At 36.6% G+C, this 17,902-nt stretch overlaps 3 protein-coding genes across 5 annotated transcripts; 2 read left to right on the top strand and 1 right to left on the bottom strand.

Annotated features, from left to right (window-relative positions):
- Positions 1-569: 569 nt before the first annotated feature.
- On the top strand, positions 570-3,985 carry LOC137020039 (phenazine biosynthesis-like domain-containing protein). 3 transcript variants are annotated; one of them, XM_067385230.1, is made up of 10 exons: positions 570-708; positions 1,671-1,702; positions 1,837-1,933; positions 2,011-2,109; positions 2,194-2,303; positions 2,412-2,441; positions 2,526-2,614; positions 3,227-3,402; positions 3,594-3,656; positions 3,847-3,985. In XM_067385230.1, the coding sequence occupies exons 1-10, from the start codon at positions 693-695 to the stop codon at positions 3,957-3,959; spliced, it is 825 nt and encodes a 274-aa protein (XP_067241331.1). In that variant the 5' UTR covers positions 570-692; the 3' UTR covers positions 3,960-3,985. The 3 variants fall into 3 exon arrangements, with proteins under 3 accessions (XP_067241331.1, XP_067241332.1, XP_067241330.1); XM_067385231.1 differs by having other exon boundaries at positions 590-708; positions 1,686-1,702; XM_067385229.1 differs by lacking the exon at positions 570-708 and having other exon boundaries at positions 1,619-1,702.
- A 665-nt stretch (positions 3,986-4,650) lies between these two features.
- Positions 4,651-6,506, top strand: pbld (phenazine biosynthesis like protein domain containing). Its single transcript, XM_067385228.1, has 9 exons — positions 4,651-4,734; positions 4,881-4,977; positions 5,055-5,153; positions 5,208-5,317; positions 5,434-5,463; positions 5,534-5,622; positions 5,752-5,927; positions 6,107-6,169; positions 6,394-6,506. The coding sequence occupies exons 1-9, from the start codon at positions 4,651-4,653 to the stop codon at positions 6,504-6,506; spliced, it is 861 nt and encodes a 286-aa protein (XP_067241329.1).
- A 311-nt stretch (positions 6,507-6,817) lies between these two features.
- On the bottom strand, positions 6,818-17,787 carry dna2 (DNA replication helicase/nuclease 2). The gene is made up of 23 exons (XM_067385227.1): positions 17,461-17,787; positions 17,310-17,357; positions 14,945-15,891; positions 14,680-14,853; positions 14,412-14,595; positions 13,990-14,138; positions 13,683-13,814; positions 13,325-13,553; positions 13,118-13,235; positions 12,215-12,371; positions 11,908-12,099; positions 11,076-11,306; positions 10,845-10,961; positions 10,649-10,758; positions 10,374-10,483; positions 9,976-10,197; positions 9,138-9,331; positions 8,863-8,952; positions 8,445-8,652; positions 7,898-7,987; positions 7,618-7,800; positions 7,281-7,427; positions 6,818-7,140 (listed from the first exon to the last, which is right to left on the bottom strand). Exons 1-23 carry the CDS (start codon positions 17,488-17,490, stop codon positions 7,087-7,089), a joined length of 4,116 nt encoding a protein of 1,371 aa, XP_067241328.1. The 5' UTR covers positions 17,491-17,787; the 3' UTR covers positions 6,818-7,086.
- Between the last annotated feature and the right edge of the window lie 115 nt (positions 17,788-17,902).

The raw sequence follows: 17,902 nt of genomic DNA, 5'->3' as shown, positions 1-17,902 counted from the left end.
AGTATTATATAGTACATATTGTATACCAGTGGCGTGCAGTCCATATAAGCTGGACTCAGCAATTAATATTAACATTATACACAGTACATACTGTATACGCATACATATACCGGCCACATTTTTAGGGACACCAACCATGCTAGTACCATGTTAGACCCCTTTTGCCTTCAGAACTGCCTTCAATTTTTTGTGGCATAGATTCAACAAGGTGCTGGAAACATTCTTCAGAGATTTTGGTCTAAAAATGTCTTTATGCAGAGGAGAATGGCCAGACTGGTTCGAGTCTGCAGCAACCGACAAATCTGCAGCAACTGCTTGATGCTACCATGTCAATTTGGACCAAAATGTCTGTCAGTCAGAAAAACAAACAGACAGACAGATATTTATTTATAGATAGATGGACTTTAAATGATAGATTAGAATTTATGCAAATTGCATAAACTGTTTTAAGGATAAAATAAGTGAAAAGTCCATCTAAAAAGATATTTCAAAATCTCAAGTCTGTACCTTTAACCTGAGCTGTTATATCATAAAGTTCAAAGTCTAACTTGATTTCAAAGACTGCTCTAAAAATACCTAAAAAGGTACATGAAAAAACCCTAGAGAGCTGAAGAGTTGTAATCAATGGAGATTCCAATATTTACTGTTGATGCTTTTACCAATGTACCTTTCAAAGGTAATCCTGCTGCAATATGCCTTATAGAGAACGTGAGTATTACACCATCACAAGACAGTCTTCTAAATACGTTAATTATGATTAGTTATTCATGGCAAGAAAATGTTAATGTTTTAGTGTGTTATAACATTATAAAATGTTTCTCTGTAATATATTTAGGAGCTGCAAGACGATCTTTATCAAAGCATTGCTGCTGAGATGAATTTATCAGAGAGGGTTGGTTAAGTAAACCAAAATAGAATGTAATCATTTTTGCAATTTTTTATTAAACAAAGTTTAAAAATTCTTAAAACAGGAGAAATAAAAATTAAATAAGTAATGTACATACATTTAAAAAAAATGAGAATGTAAAAAAACTTTGATGCGATTTAAAGGTCATTAATATCATAAATCCTGCAGTCTGTGAAAAGGGTCTATTGTAGTTTAACCATGGTAACCAAAAATTTACCATAGTTCTGATACACTATTAGTTTATGGTTTTTTTAGTAAAACTATTGTTATACAATTTGCAAAAAAAAAAAATAAAAAAAATCAGTCACCACACTTTTACTATAATAAAACCATGGTTTATTTTCGTAGGCTAAGTGTTCACGGTAGTTTGCATGCAATGCAAGCTAGCTGCAATGTATTATGTAGCTACCTAATAATACACATTTACAAGATAATCTCAGTAGGATATGATTTATACAACTTAGTGTAACATTTAACAGTCACATTGAGGCGGGGCAATTCGCTTCCAAGTACGTTTCGTCCAATGCCTTCATGTCTGTTACCTGTTAGTCAGGTTTCAAACGATGCCTTCAGGTCTACCTGTGAGTCAAGTTTCAACTGACGCCTTCATGTCTACCTGTTAGTCAAGTTCAACCGATGCCTTTTTGAGTACTTTTCATCTTTTTGAGTACATTCTGGTACAAATAACGGACCCCTGAAGAGTTGTAATCAATGGAGATTCCAATATTTACTGTTGATGCTTTTACCAATGTACCTTTCAAAGGTAATCCTGCTGCAGTATGTCTTATAGAGAACGTGAGTATTACACCATCACAAGACAGTTTTCTAAATACATTAACTTATAGATTAGCCTAGTTATTCATGGCAAAAAAATGTAAATGTTTTAGTACTTTACAGCATTATAAAATGTTTCTCTGTAATACATTTAGGAGCTGCAAGATGATCTTTATCAAAGCATTGCTGCCGAGATGAATTTGTCAGACACTGCCTTCATTACAAAACGAAATTCTATGGATTTTTCCTCAGGTATTTTGTTGCAGAGATTCATGTTGAAATACTCAAACAACTCTGATTTAAATTTTAGATTTGATGTATTTTGAAAGGTGCAAGGTTTGGGTTACGCTGGTTTTCCCCCATATGTGAGGATCTACTATGTGGACATGCAACACTGGCCTCAGCAGCAGTGCTCTTTTACCTTAAAAGTAAGAAACGCTTGTCCTGACATTAATCTTTTACTAAAAACAATGGACTGGTGACCATTCTCAAAGCACATTATCATCACATAGAAAATGTCAACCCTGTTGTGACGTTTGAGACTATGAGTGGGGAGCTTCATGTGCGCCAGCATGAAGAATCTCTAATAATGGACTTCCCCTTAAATAAACCACAGCCCCAGGTATGACCAAAAGACGACTCATGGACCATTTCTTCAACAAAAATATTGTAAACTCTCATGATCAGTTGCTCTTGGTCTAAATCTGTATTTTTTTCTTTAAATTTGCAGGAACAACATGAAATCAAGGATCTGTTGAAAGTAAGTTTGCTAGTGGGTGATTTAGTATCATGATAGGTTTCCAATACATGATAAGGAGAAACAAGCTTTTATGTTCATTTTCAGGCTGTTGTTGGAGACTTACCCATTCAGGATGTGTGCTACAGTCCAACAATAAAGTACCTGATGATTCGTCTAGCTGACACATGTGACAGGTACTGCTGGACATTCACAGACATTTCTGAAAATAACAAAAGAAAATAAGATTGATGATGGCATTTTATTTGTTAAATGAGATTAATAATGTCAAGAGAGAAATAGATGTTAACAGAAAAGAGATAATCTATCAAAAATTGTATGTCAAGCACATTTTAAAAAACAAAAAACAAAAACAACAAGGATAAATCAGAGACAACTTGTAGTATGTTGGTAACATTCTCCAAAAATAAGTATCAGTAAGTGTAAGTTAAGTTTGTATCAAAAGGTTCTACTGTACTGTCTATATAACCTTAAAGGGTTCTGCCAGGTGCTTCATATATAGAGCCTTTTAAGGGTTCAAATTATGGGATAATTTTGTGGATTTTTAATGAATTTTTAATTGATTCATTTTTACTTGTAATTAAATTGCATGAATAAAGCAGCTTGTAAACATACTTTATCACTAGAAAATTTTAAATAACCTGTATGAAATATTAGGAAATCATTTAAGACATTTCTCCTTGTATAAAACTTTTTTGGCATAAAAGCTTTTTTAAAATATTGAACCCCACTGAACCTTTTTCTTCTAAGAGTGTCTGCAAGGCTGTTGATTGTTTGTTGTTTGTTAGATCTGAACTTACATCTTTGAGGCCTGAAGCAGAAGCTCTGCTGAAAAACGAATCTACTGGGAAGATTAAAGGCATCAGTGTTACAATCAAAGGAGCTCCGAACGCACAGCCTGGATATGACTTCTATTCCCGTTTCTTTTGCCCTTGGTATGGGGTCCTTGAAGATCCAGTCTGTGGTGAGCTGAAATGATCAACATAGGTCTTTAAATTCAAAACATATAGTACAGTACATGTGGAGAAATATGTAGTAGTTTCCACATGTGAATGTAAAGCCATGAATTCTAATGGAAATGTACAATGACACCTAGTCATCAATGTCATATGAATTTGATTCATGCTTTAAAGGGCTAATAATTATTTTTTGAAGGGTCTTCACACACAGTTCTTGCTGGCTACTGGTCTCAAAAGCTGCATAAAAAGAAAATGTTGGGTAAAGGCCTTTTTTCTTCCTTTACTGTACAGGAATAAAAATCAGAATCCACATTTAAAGGAAACTGATAATGACACTAGTCCACATAAATGATTTAATTAAATATTTTTCTCAAAAAGATTGAATAAAATGCAGAAAATGCTGTTTCCTCATAATAAAGTACCTATCCCTCCTATATTTGTTTTTCCAGCCTACCAGTGCTCCAGTCGAGGAGGTGAACTGGAGCTGGAGCTGAGGGATGATGGTCGACTCAACATCAGCGGTCGGGCGCAGATCATTCTTCAGGGAACTCTTAAAATCTAGACAACTTGCACAATCATCTCATTAAATCATGTTCATTTTCTTTCTTAATAAAGAGCTGCAAAGTGATGTTTTTTCTCTAAGTGGGTAAATATGGCCAAAATTGTAATAAATTGAGATTATGAGACTAATTTAATTTTTGTAAACATTTTACTGATTAAAAACTATAAGTCTGAAATGAAATGATTATTTACCTCACTTTATTGCAAAATATTAATAAAACTGTCTGTTGGGCAGGGTAATGCTAGATCTTCTGTTAAGTAAATCCAGAATGCAGCAAACCAGTGTTACAATTCCTCAAATTTTGGTCCGAAAATGCCTCGTTGATGCAGAGAATGGCCAGACTGGTTCGAGTCTGCAGCAACCGACCAATCTGCAGCAACTGCTTGATGCTACCATGTCAATATGGACCAAAATGTCTGTCTGTCAGTCAGTCACTCAGACAAACAGACATATTTATTTATAGATAGATGGACTTTAAATGATATATTAGAATTTATGCAAATAGCTGTTTTAAGGATAATATAACAGTGATAAGTCCATCTAAAAAGATATTTCAAAATCTCAAGTCTGTACCTTTAACCTGAGCTGTTATATTATAAAGTTCAAAGTCTAACTTGATTTCAAAGACTGCTCTAAAAATACCTAAAAAGTTACAAGAAAAAAACCCTAGAGAGCTGAAGAGTTGTAATCAATGGAGATTCCAATATTTACTGTTGATGCTTTTACCAATGTACCTTTCAAAGGTAATCCTGCTGCAATATGCCTTATAGAGAACGTGAGTATTACACCATCACAAGACAGTCTTCTAAATACGTTAATTATGATTAGTTATTCATGGCAAGAAAATGTTAATGTTTTAGTATTATATTTAGTATTTAGTGTGTTATAACATTATAAAATGTTTCTCTGTAATAAATTTAGGAGCTGCAAGACGATCTTTATCAAAGCATTGCTGCTGAGATGAATTTATCACAGACTGCTTTCATCACAAAACGAAATTCTATGGATTTTTCCTCAGGTATTTTGTTGCAGAGATTCATGTTGAAATACTCAAACAACTCTGATTTACATTTTAGATTTGATGTATTTTGAAAGGTGCAAGGTTTGGGTTACGCTGGTTTTCCCCAAAAAGTGAGGTTCCACTTTGTGGACATGCAACACTGGCCTCAGCAGCAGTGCTCTTTTACCTTAAAAGTAAGAAAAACAATGGACTGGTGACCATTCTCAAAGCACAATATCATCACACAGAGAATGTCAACCCTGTTGTGGTGTTTGAGACTATGAGTGGGGAGCTTCATGTGCGCCAGCATGAAGAATCTCTAATAATGGACTTCCCCTTATACAAACCACAGCCCCAGGTATGACCAAAAGACAACTCATGGACCATTTCTTCAACAAAACTAATGTAGACTCTTGTGATCAAGCAATTAGTTGCTTTTGGTCTGAATTTGAGTTTTGAATGCTTTATTTGTAGGTACAACATGAAATCAAGGATCTTTTGAAGGTAACACTGCCAGTTAGTATTTCTATTTTTAGTATGACACAAGCAGACACTATTTTGTCAACATTTTCAGGCTGCTGTTGGAGACTTACCCATTCAGGATGTGTGTTACAGTCCAACCACAAAGAAACTAATGATTCGTCTAGCCGACACATGCAACAGGTACTGCTGAACATTACTTAAATTAACAAAGAAAATTATACTGAAGTGTGAAGTACATTTTAAAAGTTGTAGTGCAACATTCAGTATGCTAAACATTCTGCAGTGTTGTTAATTCTTCATTGTTTGCAGGTCTGAACTTACATCTTTGAGGCCAGAGGCAGAGACTCTTCTGAGAAATGAGACCACTGGTAAGATTAAAAGTCTCATCATTACATTGAAAGGAACACAGACTACTCAGTCTGGATATGACTTCTACTCCCGTGTCTTCGCACCCTGGGTTGGTGTCCCTGAAGATCCAGTCACTGGTGAGCAGAACATTTAAAAGCCATTTGAATGAGAAATGTGTACAATGTAAAACTTTCAATGTACAAATAAATGTAATGTAATAAATATTACAAACTATCATGATGGGCTTCTCTGGACATGCACAAGAAAAATCAAAGCTTATCATCAATGCATCATTCTGCAACTTTATTTCTAAAAGGGTCTGCACATACAGTCCTTGCTGGATATTGGTCTGAGAAGCTGAAGAAAAAGAAAATGATGGGTAAAAGCTTCCTTTTCCTTTACTGCATAATGTCATCATAAACACTATAATAATAATAAAAAAAAAATCAGAATCTACAGTAGAAGGGAAATACTGACAAGTTCACATCAATGAATAAGTTTAAAAGTAAATGTTCATGGATGAGTAACTGAAGTTTTTGCTAACATTAACAAAACAAGTTGCTCAAAATAAGACATTTATCTCTGCTATATTGGTTTTTCTAGCTTACCAGTGTTCCAGTCGTGGTGGTGAGGTAAAGCTGGAAATAAGAGATGACGGTCGACTGGACATTATTGGTCAGGCACAGATCATTCTTCAGGGAACTCTTAAAATCTAGAAAAACTTGCACAACAGATTCAGTGAATTTGAGGATAGTTTTGATGGAAATCAAGTGCCTCTAATTTTCACTTTATATTGATGTGAAAGTACATTTTAAGTTATGTGCCATTTAATAAAATTCATAGACCTGTGAAATGTTTTCTATTTATTATATAGTTATTGACAGTCTATTAAGTAAACCAAAATAGAATGTAATCATTTTTGCAATTTTTTATTAAACAAAAACTTCTTAAAACAGGAGAAATACAATTAAATAAGTATACATATATACAGTATGTATAATGCACACACACAAATCAGTCACGACACTACACAGATAAAACTGTAATGGATTTAAAAAAAAAAACTTGAGGTAGGAATTAATTGGGTAAAGACAATTGTGAGTGTACTTATGTACTAGGGCCCGTCACCACTGATTTATTACTAAACTTGACACCCATCATTAAAACAAAATAAAAGTAGTCTACAGTTATTTGAAGCTTATGTGCACCATTTCACTCAATTTGTTTCAAGTAATTGTTTCACAGCATTATCTTTGTGATGTACACCAAGTATCAGAAGAGGTTTTTGTTTTTAAATCACAAGTGGACACCGGGTAGTGCCTCATGGGCGGCAGGAGGTAGCTGGAAGATGTGACTTAAATTAAGGAAAATTTCAAAACTGCTGTTTCACCAAAAAAGTTGTGGTTATGAAAGAGTGACAAAGTCACATCAAAAGACGGAATGAACCTGCAATGAGATTCTCAATAGTAAAATGCAGCTGTAAAGGATATCATATCTTCCTGTTGAAGGTGACGGAGGAGTTTCTCTAATGGCGCGTACCGGCGAAGGGTAGGGGCCGAGCCCAGCATGAGGAGCTTGTGTTTGGCTCTAGTGATGGCCACATTCAGTCTACGCCAGTCTTGGAGCAACTCTCCCAGCTGAAAAATTATTTGACATCTCAAAATAATGAAAGTGATCTAGAGCATAATGGTCCTTTGTTAAATTCGTTAACGCAGCCACAGATTATACTAAAGACCATCGTACCACACACATCTGCACTTCAATGAACAGTTAATGTTTAATGTTAAAATAATTAGTTTGTTTAAATTCAGAAGGAAGGCCACTTACGTTGCCCTCAGGGTTGCTTCTAACAAAGGACACAATGATGACGCTCTTGTCACGTCCTTGGTATTTGTCCACAGTGTTAACTTCGAGAGCTTTAAAGGAGTCTCCTTGCAGCAGACTGGAGATGGCTTTCAGCTGTTGTCGATATGGAGCAATGACCCCAATATCAGATGCTCTGCATCCGGCCTACAAGACATTTAAAATGTCCATTTCATTTCCAAGTACTTCATAAAAAAATAGACAGATTTCAGTGTGATTCATACAACCAATGGCATGTTCGGACCTTGAGCAGCAGAGTGACAAGGGCTTGTACCAAGATGGCTTCCGTGTGGTTGCTGATTCCACTTTTCTCTACAGTCTCAGGGGCAGGAACCTGAAGAACAGAAGTACAATACATAATGATAAATTATGAAAAGAAAATTTATGATTCCATAATATGCAAAATTAGATAAAATCTAAAGCCCTGTTCACACTACCAGCAACTTTGTTGCTGCGTGTCCCTAGACTCTGTACTGTGAAGTCTCTCTAATGTCATAATGGACATATCTTTAGAAATCATATCTTTATATATTTCCAGTAAAACTAAGACATCATTGTAATTTGACTAGGAATTAGTTTGAAACAGAATTGTAAAGTAACATTCTGCTGTTGGAGTGGCTATATAAACTACAGCAGTGCTAGTACATAACATCATTAACCACAACTGACACAGTCGCTCTTTATTGGTACAAAGTTAAATAGGCCTATTTCTCAAATTTGTTGCATTGCTGGACATGTTGCTTTGTTGTGGCATGAACGGAGCTTAAGAATATAAAAAAAGTAAAACTGACCTCAGAGGTGTCCAGGAAACAGACAGGACTATTGGGCTCCAATGCAGCATGGACCCAAGCACTGTACAGTGGTTGACACACATACAGGTCGAGCTCCTTCTCAACCTGAGCTCTGCTGGGAAGTTGCAGCAATGCGCTTGCCGTCCTTTCAGAACCACACTCCAGTCGGCCCTCATACATCAGAGCATTGCTCAGGGACATGATCGCACTGCAGGACACAAAACAACAAGTATAAGAGCTGCACAGCTGCAGCTGGTAGTTGTGAATCTGAATATTCTCAAAAATATATCAGAAAAACACTTACTTCAAATGCCTTTATTAGAGGTATTTAATACTAAAAAGGATTATTCAGAATGTTTAACTCCATTTAACAATCACATAAGTACAGTCCTAATGTCTGACTGGTGTAAATCCCCACCTGTTCATTCGGTATTGCACATTCAGCTGAACAACTGCATCACTGTGGTGCTCCAGACGCTTAAACAAACTCTCATCCATGCCCAAGGTCCTGAGTAAAAAAAACAAAGATCAAATGATCAAATATTGGGTTAGGGTTGGTAATAATATGGTGATAATGTAACTTGGCAGGTTTTGGCAGCTTCAGTTTTGTGATTAAAACACAAGCTGTATTCAATTACGCAAAACATGAAAATCTTTCAAAAGTTCATCTGAATAAGGACAAAAGTGTACTACCTGGCTTCAGCATTCTGAACAATAGGAGGAAGCTGTTGGTGGTCTCCCACCAGGACAAAGCGCTGGGCATAGAACAGCGGACCCAAACATATTGGTTGACTGATCTGAGACGCCTCATCCACGATGCAGAAGTCAAAGCGTCTGCGGCTGAAAATTGGGTGCTTGACACCCATACATGTGGTGGCCACAATCAGCTACAAAAGATAAATGTGGTGATATTTACAATGACAAATAGTTAGCAAAATGTGGAACAAGCATTTTCCTATTATCCCTTACATGTCAAATACAACTGTTCAAAAGTTTGGGGTTAGTAAGATTTTTAACACTTTAATACTGTCAAATTGCTCAATGAAAGTAACACTAAAAGTGTCAGTAAAGACATTTATAATGATATAAAGGCTGTTTTTTTTCTATTCATTAAAGAATTATGAAAAAAAAAAAAAATCATGATTTGCATAAAAATATTAAGCAGCACAACTGTTTTCACTATTGATAATTAGAAGAAATGTTTCTTGAGCACCAAATCAGCATATTAGAATGATTTCTGAAGGATCATGTGACGCTAAAGACTGGAGTAATGGCTGGTGAAAATCAGCTTTGCCATCATAGGAATAAATTACATTTTAAAATATATATTTAAATAGAATTTGTAATATTTTAAATTGTAATAATATCTCACAATATAACTATTACTGTATTTTTGATCAATAAATGATGCCTTGGTGAGCATAAGAGAGATTTAAAAAAGAATTAAAAATCTTATAGACACCAAACTTTAGAACTGTAATGAACAGTTGTATATACTGTACAAGACTGAGAGGATTTTAATATGCATTACTTCTTTATTGTACAGTTGCTCCAGCTCTTCCAGTGTTTGCATGCCTTTGGCACGACATGACTCCTCTGTGAAGGGTAGGATGTCATGGTGCACTTTTTGAGCACGACCCAGTCGCAGGAAGCCGATCTTAAACCTCTTCAGTTTCAGGAGGATGTTGTCCACAGCAGAATGGGTGTAGCTAGTTAGAAGAACACTAAAGCCACAAGCATGGAGTATCCGCACCTGTAAAACAAGGAAGTGCAAAATAAATGTCAGATTAACATTCCTTTGTTCGCATACAGAAACCACAAGCATTAACAGTCAGTTTCATTCTACAGGTCAGAAAGGAGGAGTTAAAAAATATGTTTACATTCATACGTTTTTCTGAATAAGAACTGAATTCATAAATAAGCTCTTACCAGTGTACAAATGGTGGTAGTTTTCCCAGTACCTGGCATTCCCACAATAAGCGTGTAATCTCTGGACAGTAGCACTTTCTTCATTGCTTGTTTCTGGGGTTTATTGAGTCCTGAGAGGCAACATATAATTAAAATGCATCATGTAGGAGCAGAGACACTCTATTATTCACAAGAACACGTCAAGGGCGTGATTAAAAGCAGCTCACTGCAAAAAAAGAATGAAATTATGGTTCAATGAGAGAAGACTATCAGGAGAAGGCAGCGTATGAACACACCTTTCAGAATGTTGGCCACAGTGTCCTTGGCGTCTCGTGGCAAAACACTGCTAAGGCTGTCAATGAACTGGGGAGGCCTGAATTCTACAATCAACTCCCTCAATCTTTCACTGCATAAAAATATACATATTGAGCTTTTCATATTTCATACTTTCATATTTTAAGACACAAAACAAAAAGAAAATGATGATCAGACCTGGTTGGAGTGTTTTCCATTAACATAGACAGGTTTCCTAGATGAGTGCTAAGACCGCCTGCACCTTCATCCTGGTCCAGTCGGAAAACTGTGTTCGAGGAGTACTTGGAGAGATTTCTAAAATGATAGGAATGTGGAATTAAGCTTTGATGTACCCTTGAACACTTCAGATTCAGGTCAAATGAATTACAAAATGATCAAAATCATGAAAACCATCTGCAAAAGACTTACTTGTCCAAAGAGCAAGTCACTCCGCTGACTGTTATTTCTGTGACGTATCCTGTGGCCAGGCCTATCAGCACAGAGTCCTTATCACTGACCACAATCCTGTCGCCCACTATCAGCCCGGTGAGAGTCTGCTCGCTTTCCTTCCTTTCAAAGCTGTGCTTATATACACCATCAGATAGGAAGCTGACGCCTCCAGCTAAACACATGTTACCCGCGCAGCCACCACTTTTCTCCCTGAGAATGAACAACATAAGAACAGGGATGCAACAGGGACATTCAAGAATGACAAAAGCATTCAATTAATTTAAACAAACACTGTTAATCTGCTTAGTTAGGATCTGAAATGCCTGTCCCTCCATTGAAAGTCCATTTACTCAAAATCTTTGATGGTTTGAAGAGTCTTCTGAAGAGATATTTATTTGAACAAATATAACTTTGCCTTTTTTCTATTTACCATATTTGACATTATCTGAGTTGATCTATGTTTATATTAAATAAAAAAATAAATAAATGGAAGCCTAAATGAAACATGTTCTTCAAATTTAGCGATTGTGTCTCTTTAGAAGACTTGGATTAAATCGCTCAGTTATTAAATGGATTACTTTAACAATGCCTTTATGAACTTTTTGAAGCTTAAAAAAGTTTTGATGGAATGGACTTTCAATGGAAAGACAGAAATCTCTCAGGTTTCATTAAAAATATCTTCATTTGTGTTTTGAAGATAAATGACAGTCTTCCAAATGGGTCTGAGACAACATGAAGCAGAGTAAATCGATGATTTTAATTTTAAGGTAAACTAACACCACGTACAACTCAATTTTTATAAAACACCCACCTCTGCTGGGAAGTCTGAAGCCAGATATTACGCCGACCTCCTTTGTTCTCCATGGTGCGAGCCTCCAGCGTGCAGAGCAGCAGCCAGTGGCTGAAGTACTGGAGGTGTACCTGGCTGAGGTGCTCGCTCTCTGACTGCACAAATGCCTGTGGATCTTCATTACAGCTCCCCATGGGATCTCTCTCTACAGTTCTACACAAATGATACATTTCAGCTAAAGGTCAATTAAATTAAAGAACTTTGTTTGAAATTGGAAGTTGTAACGGAAAATGACATACAAATAGAGTAGAAAAAAAAAAAACAGTACCTGTTGTAAACTGCGCAGTTTCTTTTCTGAGGACAGTACTTGCAAGTCTGCTGATCAGATACAATGGCAGGCAATGGGGCCATCTGACTTCTACCATCCACTTTGATCAGGTTGTTGCCAAGGTGATGGGCCAAAGAGTTCCTTATTTTAATCAGCTCTTTGAAGATCAGTATAGTAATAATCAGGATGTAAGCTTATATTAGATTTTGATGTTGCATCGACTACAAAATATACTACAAATATATCAGCTCTAATTTGTAACATATGTATGAAACTACTTGATTTAAAAGGGATAGTTCATACAACTATGAAAATTCTGTTATTCATTATTCACCCTCATGTCGCTTTCGAATCATAAGCCTGTTTCGTTTTTGAAACACAAATGAAGATATATTTGATGAAACCTGTGGGACTTCTGTCCCTCCATTGAAACTCAATTCCCTCAATTTTCATTCTTCAAAAAGCTTGTAAAGACATAATAAACATAATCCAAATGAATTGAGCCATTTAATCCAAGTCTTCTGAATAGATATTAACACTTTACATGATGAAAATATTTAATTTAGGTTATTCATTCACATATAAATACTGATCAACGCACATGCATAGAGCACATCAAATATGGTAACCGATGATCAAACATGGTTGCTTGATGTACCCTGAACCAATCAGATTTTTTTTATACATATCACGCAAGCATTTTTGAGCTTCCACAAGAACCAATGAGGCTTGAGGACAGAAATCTCTCAGGTTTCATTCAAATATCTTTGTTGTTTTTTTTTAAAGATCAGTGAAAATCTTATGGGACGACATGAGGGTGAGTAAATGATGACAAAATATTTAAATATACAGTACATAAAAAACAAAATAAAAAAAACAAAACACTAAAACAAACAAACAAACCTCTCCTGTCCATGTGGTTGCCCACAACAGGTTGTAGACTGCCAGTCTTCAAGTAGACAAGGAAACCTGCTTCTGGATCACAACGTCTAGCTGAGCTCATCAATGTGTACAGAATAACCTAGAATGCAAATAAAATGTTTGTAATAAAGTAATGATTTTTTTTTGTACATGTGTCATGTCTAAAGCATTTTCTGAAGCATTTTGTACTTGACTGCGATGCTCAATGGAGTTGGACTCCTTGCCGGTTTTCAGCTCCAGTGGTACAATCCTTTCTATGGGCTTTCTGCCTCTCCGATGAATCTTGACTCCAGCTGTGACATCTACCTTCCCCTTCAGGCCAAAACTTGGACACCAGATGTTCTCCTCGATGTCCACAAAATCTGTCACGGTCAAGCTACAGGTTGCATCTTGCTTGCTCAGAGCCCCGTCGCTAGGGCTGATGGTGAATACCCACACAAGCCATTAAGTTAATCCATAAAATCAATGTTAACAAACCAGAAAATGCTGAGAGCATAGTCTGCTTCACATGATGTAATTACTTGTTTGAAGAACTATATATACTCACAGTTTCAGGGTGAGCTGCTTTTGTCCAGCCTGTGGTGAAGTGTGGAGGTAGTGTTTTGCCCACTCAGATAAAGAGGGAAGATATTCTTCAACTTCCTGTCTCATGTCAGCCTGAGTCAGCTTTAGACTGTACCTAATTAATTAAGCACAAGACATTTCACAATCCTTATAAGGCACTAACATAACATTAGGAGCTTCATTACTGTGGTCAAATGCTGTATTACCACAATATAGTAAAGATTGTAAATCTGATGTGTCCTTAAGTTGTGCCTCTAAACATGGAATTTATGTTGAAAGATAGTCCTTACATTTGTCCGAGGTAGTTGGGGCTTCTTAGGGCCTCTGAGGCAAATGTCTGTATCCTCTCTGGAGAGAAATCTGCAGACATGGCTGCTTTTTGGAAGATATCATGAACTATGGTACCATTTAGCATCTGCTTAGATCCACCATCAAATGCCTGATTAAAAATCACACACAAGAGTTTTGATCATTAGAAGTACTGTAAGAACAATTAGGAACACGGTAAGGTTTGCATCATCAATCAAGGGAAAGACATTTTTCAGGATTATTTGATCACTAGAAAGTTCAGACAATTCAAACAGCATTTATTTGAAACATATCCTTGCTGAATAAAATAAAATAAATTTCTTTAAAAAACAAACAAACAAAACAACACTTTTAGACAATAATATATGTTGTAAGGCAAATTCACAACATTAAATTTCCACACCTTAAACATCTCTCCCAGCACCCCTCGCCTCATACAGCGAATACTGCTGGCAATGCTGGTCCCAGATATCAGCAGGTCAGGCAGCAGAACCAGGAAACCAGAGTCTCTATCAATCGTCCACAAGCCAGAAACACACCTCCCTTCCAAGTGAATGATGTCCCCCACAGCAACTGGAGAACTCTCCCTTTAGAAAACAGGTTGAAAAGTTCAAAAACAAAGACAAGAACTCTATCAAGAATCTTTCTCATTGTCAAGTAACATTTTGTACCAGCCATCTTTGAGAATACAAGTCTCTGTGGACTGAGTCGTCTTTGAGCAGGTGATGGTCAAGTGTTTCTCCGTGCAAATTCGTGATGAAGTGACGTCCTGTACATCCAGTACCCAGTATCGGTTATGAACACCAGAGGCCAGTATAACATGCTCTGGTATGCCTTTGGTTTTTCTAAAAGTCAAGGAAAGGTATATTATGTTTTATACACAAAAATAAAAGCTCACTTATGTATACATCAATAGGTTAAATGAAATGGTCATACTCATGAATGAACTTCTTGGGTTTTGGCGCCTCAGGTTTTTGCTCCATGCCATCATCAAACCAATCGTCTATCAAATCAGTAAAATCATCCTCAAATGGGGCTGGCAGAGCTTTTCCATCAGCAACTTTTTCTTTCACTTGAAGCTCAGCAGTACTCAAGGGCCTCTTCTTAGTAATAGGACAGTTGAGAAAATTCTCTTTTTCGTCAGTAGACCCATTTTTTATCCATGAACTATATGACATCACAAGATCCAAATCGTTTGTTCCACAAACCACACCCATGTCTAACTCCGGCTTCACATTAAGAGCAAGTGAATTCTCCTTGTCACTGGTACTAAAGCTCAGCTGATGAGCAGATTTTTTTGAGATCTTTGAGAAACCATTTGTATTTCCATTCATTTTCACACAAGGCCCAGTTGACGGTGGGCTACTCTCAAAACTAACAGACTCAGCTTTGATTTTTTTCTCAGGACTCTTCGGGAACATAACAGAGAGCGTTTTCAAAGACTTATTTCGCTTAGTCACTGGTAAGCTTGTGTCGCACTCAGGTAGTTTCTGAACTTGCGTGGTTCTGGACCGCTTGGCACTCTGGATGTTTTCTGAGCTGTGCAACAACCTCTTCACAGAGCCCGAGTGACTTACGCCATTCTTAAGCTCAAAGGTGTCCTCTGACTCTGGACTGCTATTTTCCTGTGGCTGCATCAGTTTACGTGCCATCAGGCTAGGTTTACCCCTGACACCTTTAGTATGTAGACCACGGGACACAGGTGAGCGGTTCTCATATGAAGTGTCGGAAGGGTTCTCGTTCCTCAGACTGTCAGGCGTCTCTGGAACAGCAGATGGGTTTGGGGAGCAGGGGACATTTTCATCCTCCACAGAACAAGTCTTCAGTGAAATAGGGGTTCCTGTAATTCTAGCTCCAAATCTTTTAGGTGACTTTGGTGAAACCTGAAAAAAATATGAAAGTGAGGTTAACCACCTTATTTTTAACATAAGAGCAGGCAAAGCCATTTCAAACTTAAATGTGCAAGACTTGCGATGTTTATTGAATTTCAGAAATACACAATTCAGTAGGTTCTCAAGATATTTAACAAAAAACATAAATCCAAATAAGGATGCAATAGTAACCACATAACAATAAATTAAAATGAATTTAAATGAAAAGGACATCACAAACATATATTAAATTAAAGGGATAGTTCACCCATAAATTAAAATTTGATGTTTATCTGCTTACCCCCAGCACATCCAAGATGTAGGTGACTTTGTTTCTTCAGTAGAGCACAAATGATTTTTATCTCCAACCGTTGCCGTATGTCAGCCGTATAATGCATGTCAATGGGCACAATCTATAAGAGTAAAAAAAAAACACGACAGACAAATCCATATTAAACCCTGCGGCTTGTGACGACACATTGATGTCCTAAGACACGAAACGATCAGTTTGTGTGAGAAACCGCACAGTATTTATATCATTTTTTACCTCTAAAACACCACTATGTCCAAATGCCCTGCGCATCCGGTTAGTGAGGTCAGAAAACGCGTTCTGATGACAGGAAGTGATGTCTCGCGCTTTGCTTCAATGAGTGTGAGAGATCACTTCCATTCCGTTCAGACCTCACTAACCAGATGCTCAAGGCAGTTGGACATAGTGGTGTTTTAGAGGTAAAAAATTATATAAATACTGTGCGGTTTCTCACACAAACTGATCGTTTCGTGTCTTAGGACATCAGTGTGTCGTCACGAGCTGCGGGGTTTAATTTTGATTTTTTTTTTTTACTCTTATAGATGGAGTTCCCATTGACATGCATTATAAGACTGACAGACTGCAATGGTTGGAGTTAAAAATCATAATTTGTGTTCTACTGAAGAAACAAAGTCACCTACATCTTGGATGCCCTGGGGGTAAGAAGATAAACATAAAATTTTCATTTTTGGTCGAACTATCCCTTTAATTTAACAAAGACAGTTTTGGGGGCTTTTTCTTATTTTATAGGTTAAAAAAAATATCAAGGGCTGCTTGGAAATTTACACAAAAAAAAGGTTGAATCACTCAGTTTTTCTAATAACAAAAAATAATAATAATAGACAGATTTATGGCTAATTTTAATTTGTATTAGCTGTACAAAAGCATTATCTTTTTGAAGCTGCAAACTGGTATTTGTTATATTATTACCACCATAATAAAACAGCAGTTTGTAGCATAAATAATTTGATCCCGTTCCCAAATAAAATGTAATGAAAGTGAATAGTGAATGAGGCTGTCAGTCACTAATCTCCTCTTGTGCAGTATAGAAGAAAGTGAACTGTCCCTTTAAGAGCATCAAAATAAGCTCACTAGACTCGTATTATGTACTTAACGTTACCTTTGAGAGGAAAAAGGCAGAAATGTTTGACTGAACTCCATTGACCATCTACAATAAAAACAACAAAAATTTCAGTTAGTAATTAGATTTTCACAGCGAGTAACATTTACATCTAGAAAAAAATCATCAGATGTGACAATCAAATACTTACTGAAGATCTGCTGGATTTACACTTTATCATCGTGGACTGTAAGTAAATAAAATGAGTAAAAAAAGTTGTTTTTCGGAGAAAACAATATCACGAAGCAGCTGTGCTGGTATCAAAACTTAAAAACCTCTCACATCACTGTGGCAGTTGCACATAAAAATGAACACTGTTAAAGCTCAAATCTAGCTCGTCCAGAAACACATTTTCTCACAAAGCAACGGGCATCCAAGCGGTCTTCACATGTGCTTTCACATTGGACAAAAAACGGCAGATTTAATGCGTAAATAACCTCTGCTGCCCCTTTGCTACATAAACACCACGATCTTGAAATTCCCGCGTACAGTCAGTCAGGGAACACATCACACGACAATACAAACGTTTTCCTCGTTGTTTTTTGTGTGCGGAATTTACATCGCTGTTACAGACACACTGCCACCTAGCGACA

The sequence above is a fragment of the Chanodichthys erythropterus genome, chromosome 5, assembly GCF_024489055.1.
Source record: "Chanodichthys erythropterus isolate Z2021 chromosome 5, ASM2448905v1, whole genome shotgun sequence".
NCBI lineage: Eukaryota > Metazoa > Chordata > Actinopteri > Cypriniformes > Xenocyprididae > Chanodichthys > Chanodichthys erythropterus.
Note: the sequence above shows the minus strand (reverse complement) of the source record. Positions and strands in the feature narration are given on the sequence as shown.

What these genes read in the sequence shown, in the direction of transcription:
- LOC137020039 (XM_067385229.1), top strand. Translation starts at nt 1,619, where the DNA reads ATGGAGATTCCAATATTTACTGTTGATGCTTTTACCAATGTACCTTTC. An exon ending in TTCTATGGATTTTTCCTCAG is followed by an intron (nt 1,934 to 2,010) that starts GTATTTTGTTGC and finishes GTATTTTGAAAG; the next exon opens with GTGCAAGGTTTGGGTTACGC. An exon ending in AGTGCTCTTTTACCTTAAAA is followed by an intron (nt 2,110 to 2,193) that starts GTAAGAAACGCT and finishes ATCATCACATAG; the next exon opens with AAAATGTCAACCCTGTTGTG.
- pbld (XM_067385228.1), top strand. Translation starts at nt 4,651, where the DNA reads ATGGAGATTCCAATATTTACTGTTGATGCTTTTACCAATGTACCTTTC. An exon ending in AGTGCTCTTTTACCTTAAAA is followed by an intron (nt 5,154 to 5,207) that starts GTAAGAAAAACA and finishes ATCATCACACAG; the next exon opens with AGAATGTCAACCCTGTTGTG. An exon ending in CTAGCCGACACATGCAACAG is followed by an intron (nt 5,623 to 5,751) that starts GTACTGCTGAAC and finishes CATTGTTTGCAG; the next exon opens with GTCTGAACTTACATCTTTGA.
- dna2 (XM_067385227.1), bottom strand. Translation starts at nt 17,490, where the DNA reads ATGATAAAGTGTAAATCCAGCAGATCTTCA. An exon ending in CCCAACTACCTCGGACAAAT is followed by an intron (nt 13,815 to 13,989) that starts GTAAGGACTATC and finishes TTAATTAATTAG; the next exon opens with GTACAGTCTAAAGCTGACTC. An exon ending in ATGGAAAACACTCCAACCAG is followed by an intron (nt 10,759 to 10,844) that starts GTCTGATCATCA and finishes ATTTTTATGCAG; the next exon opens with TGAAAGATTGAGGGAGTTGA.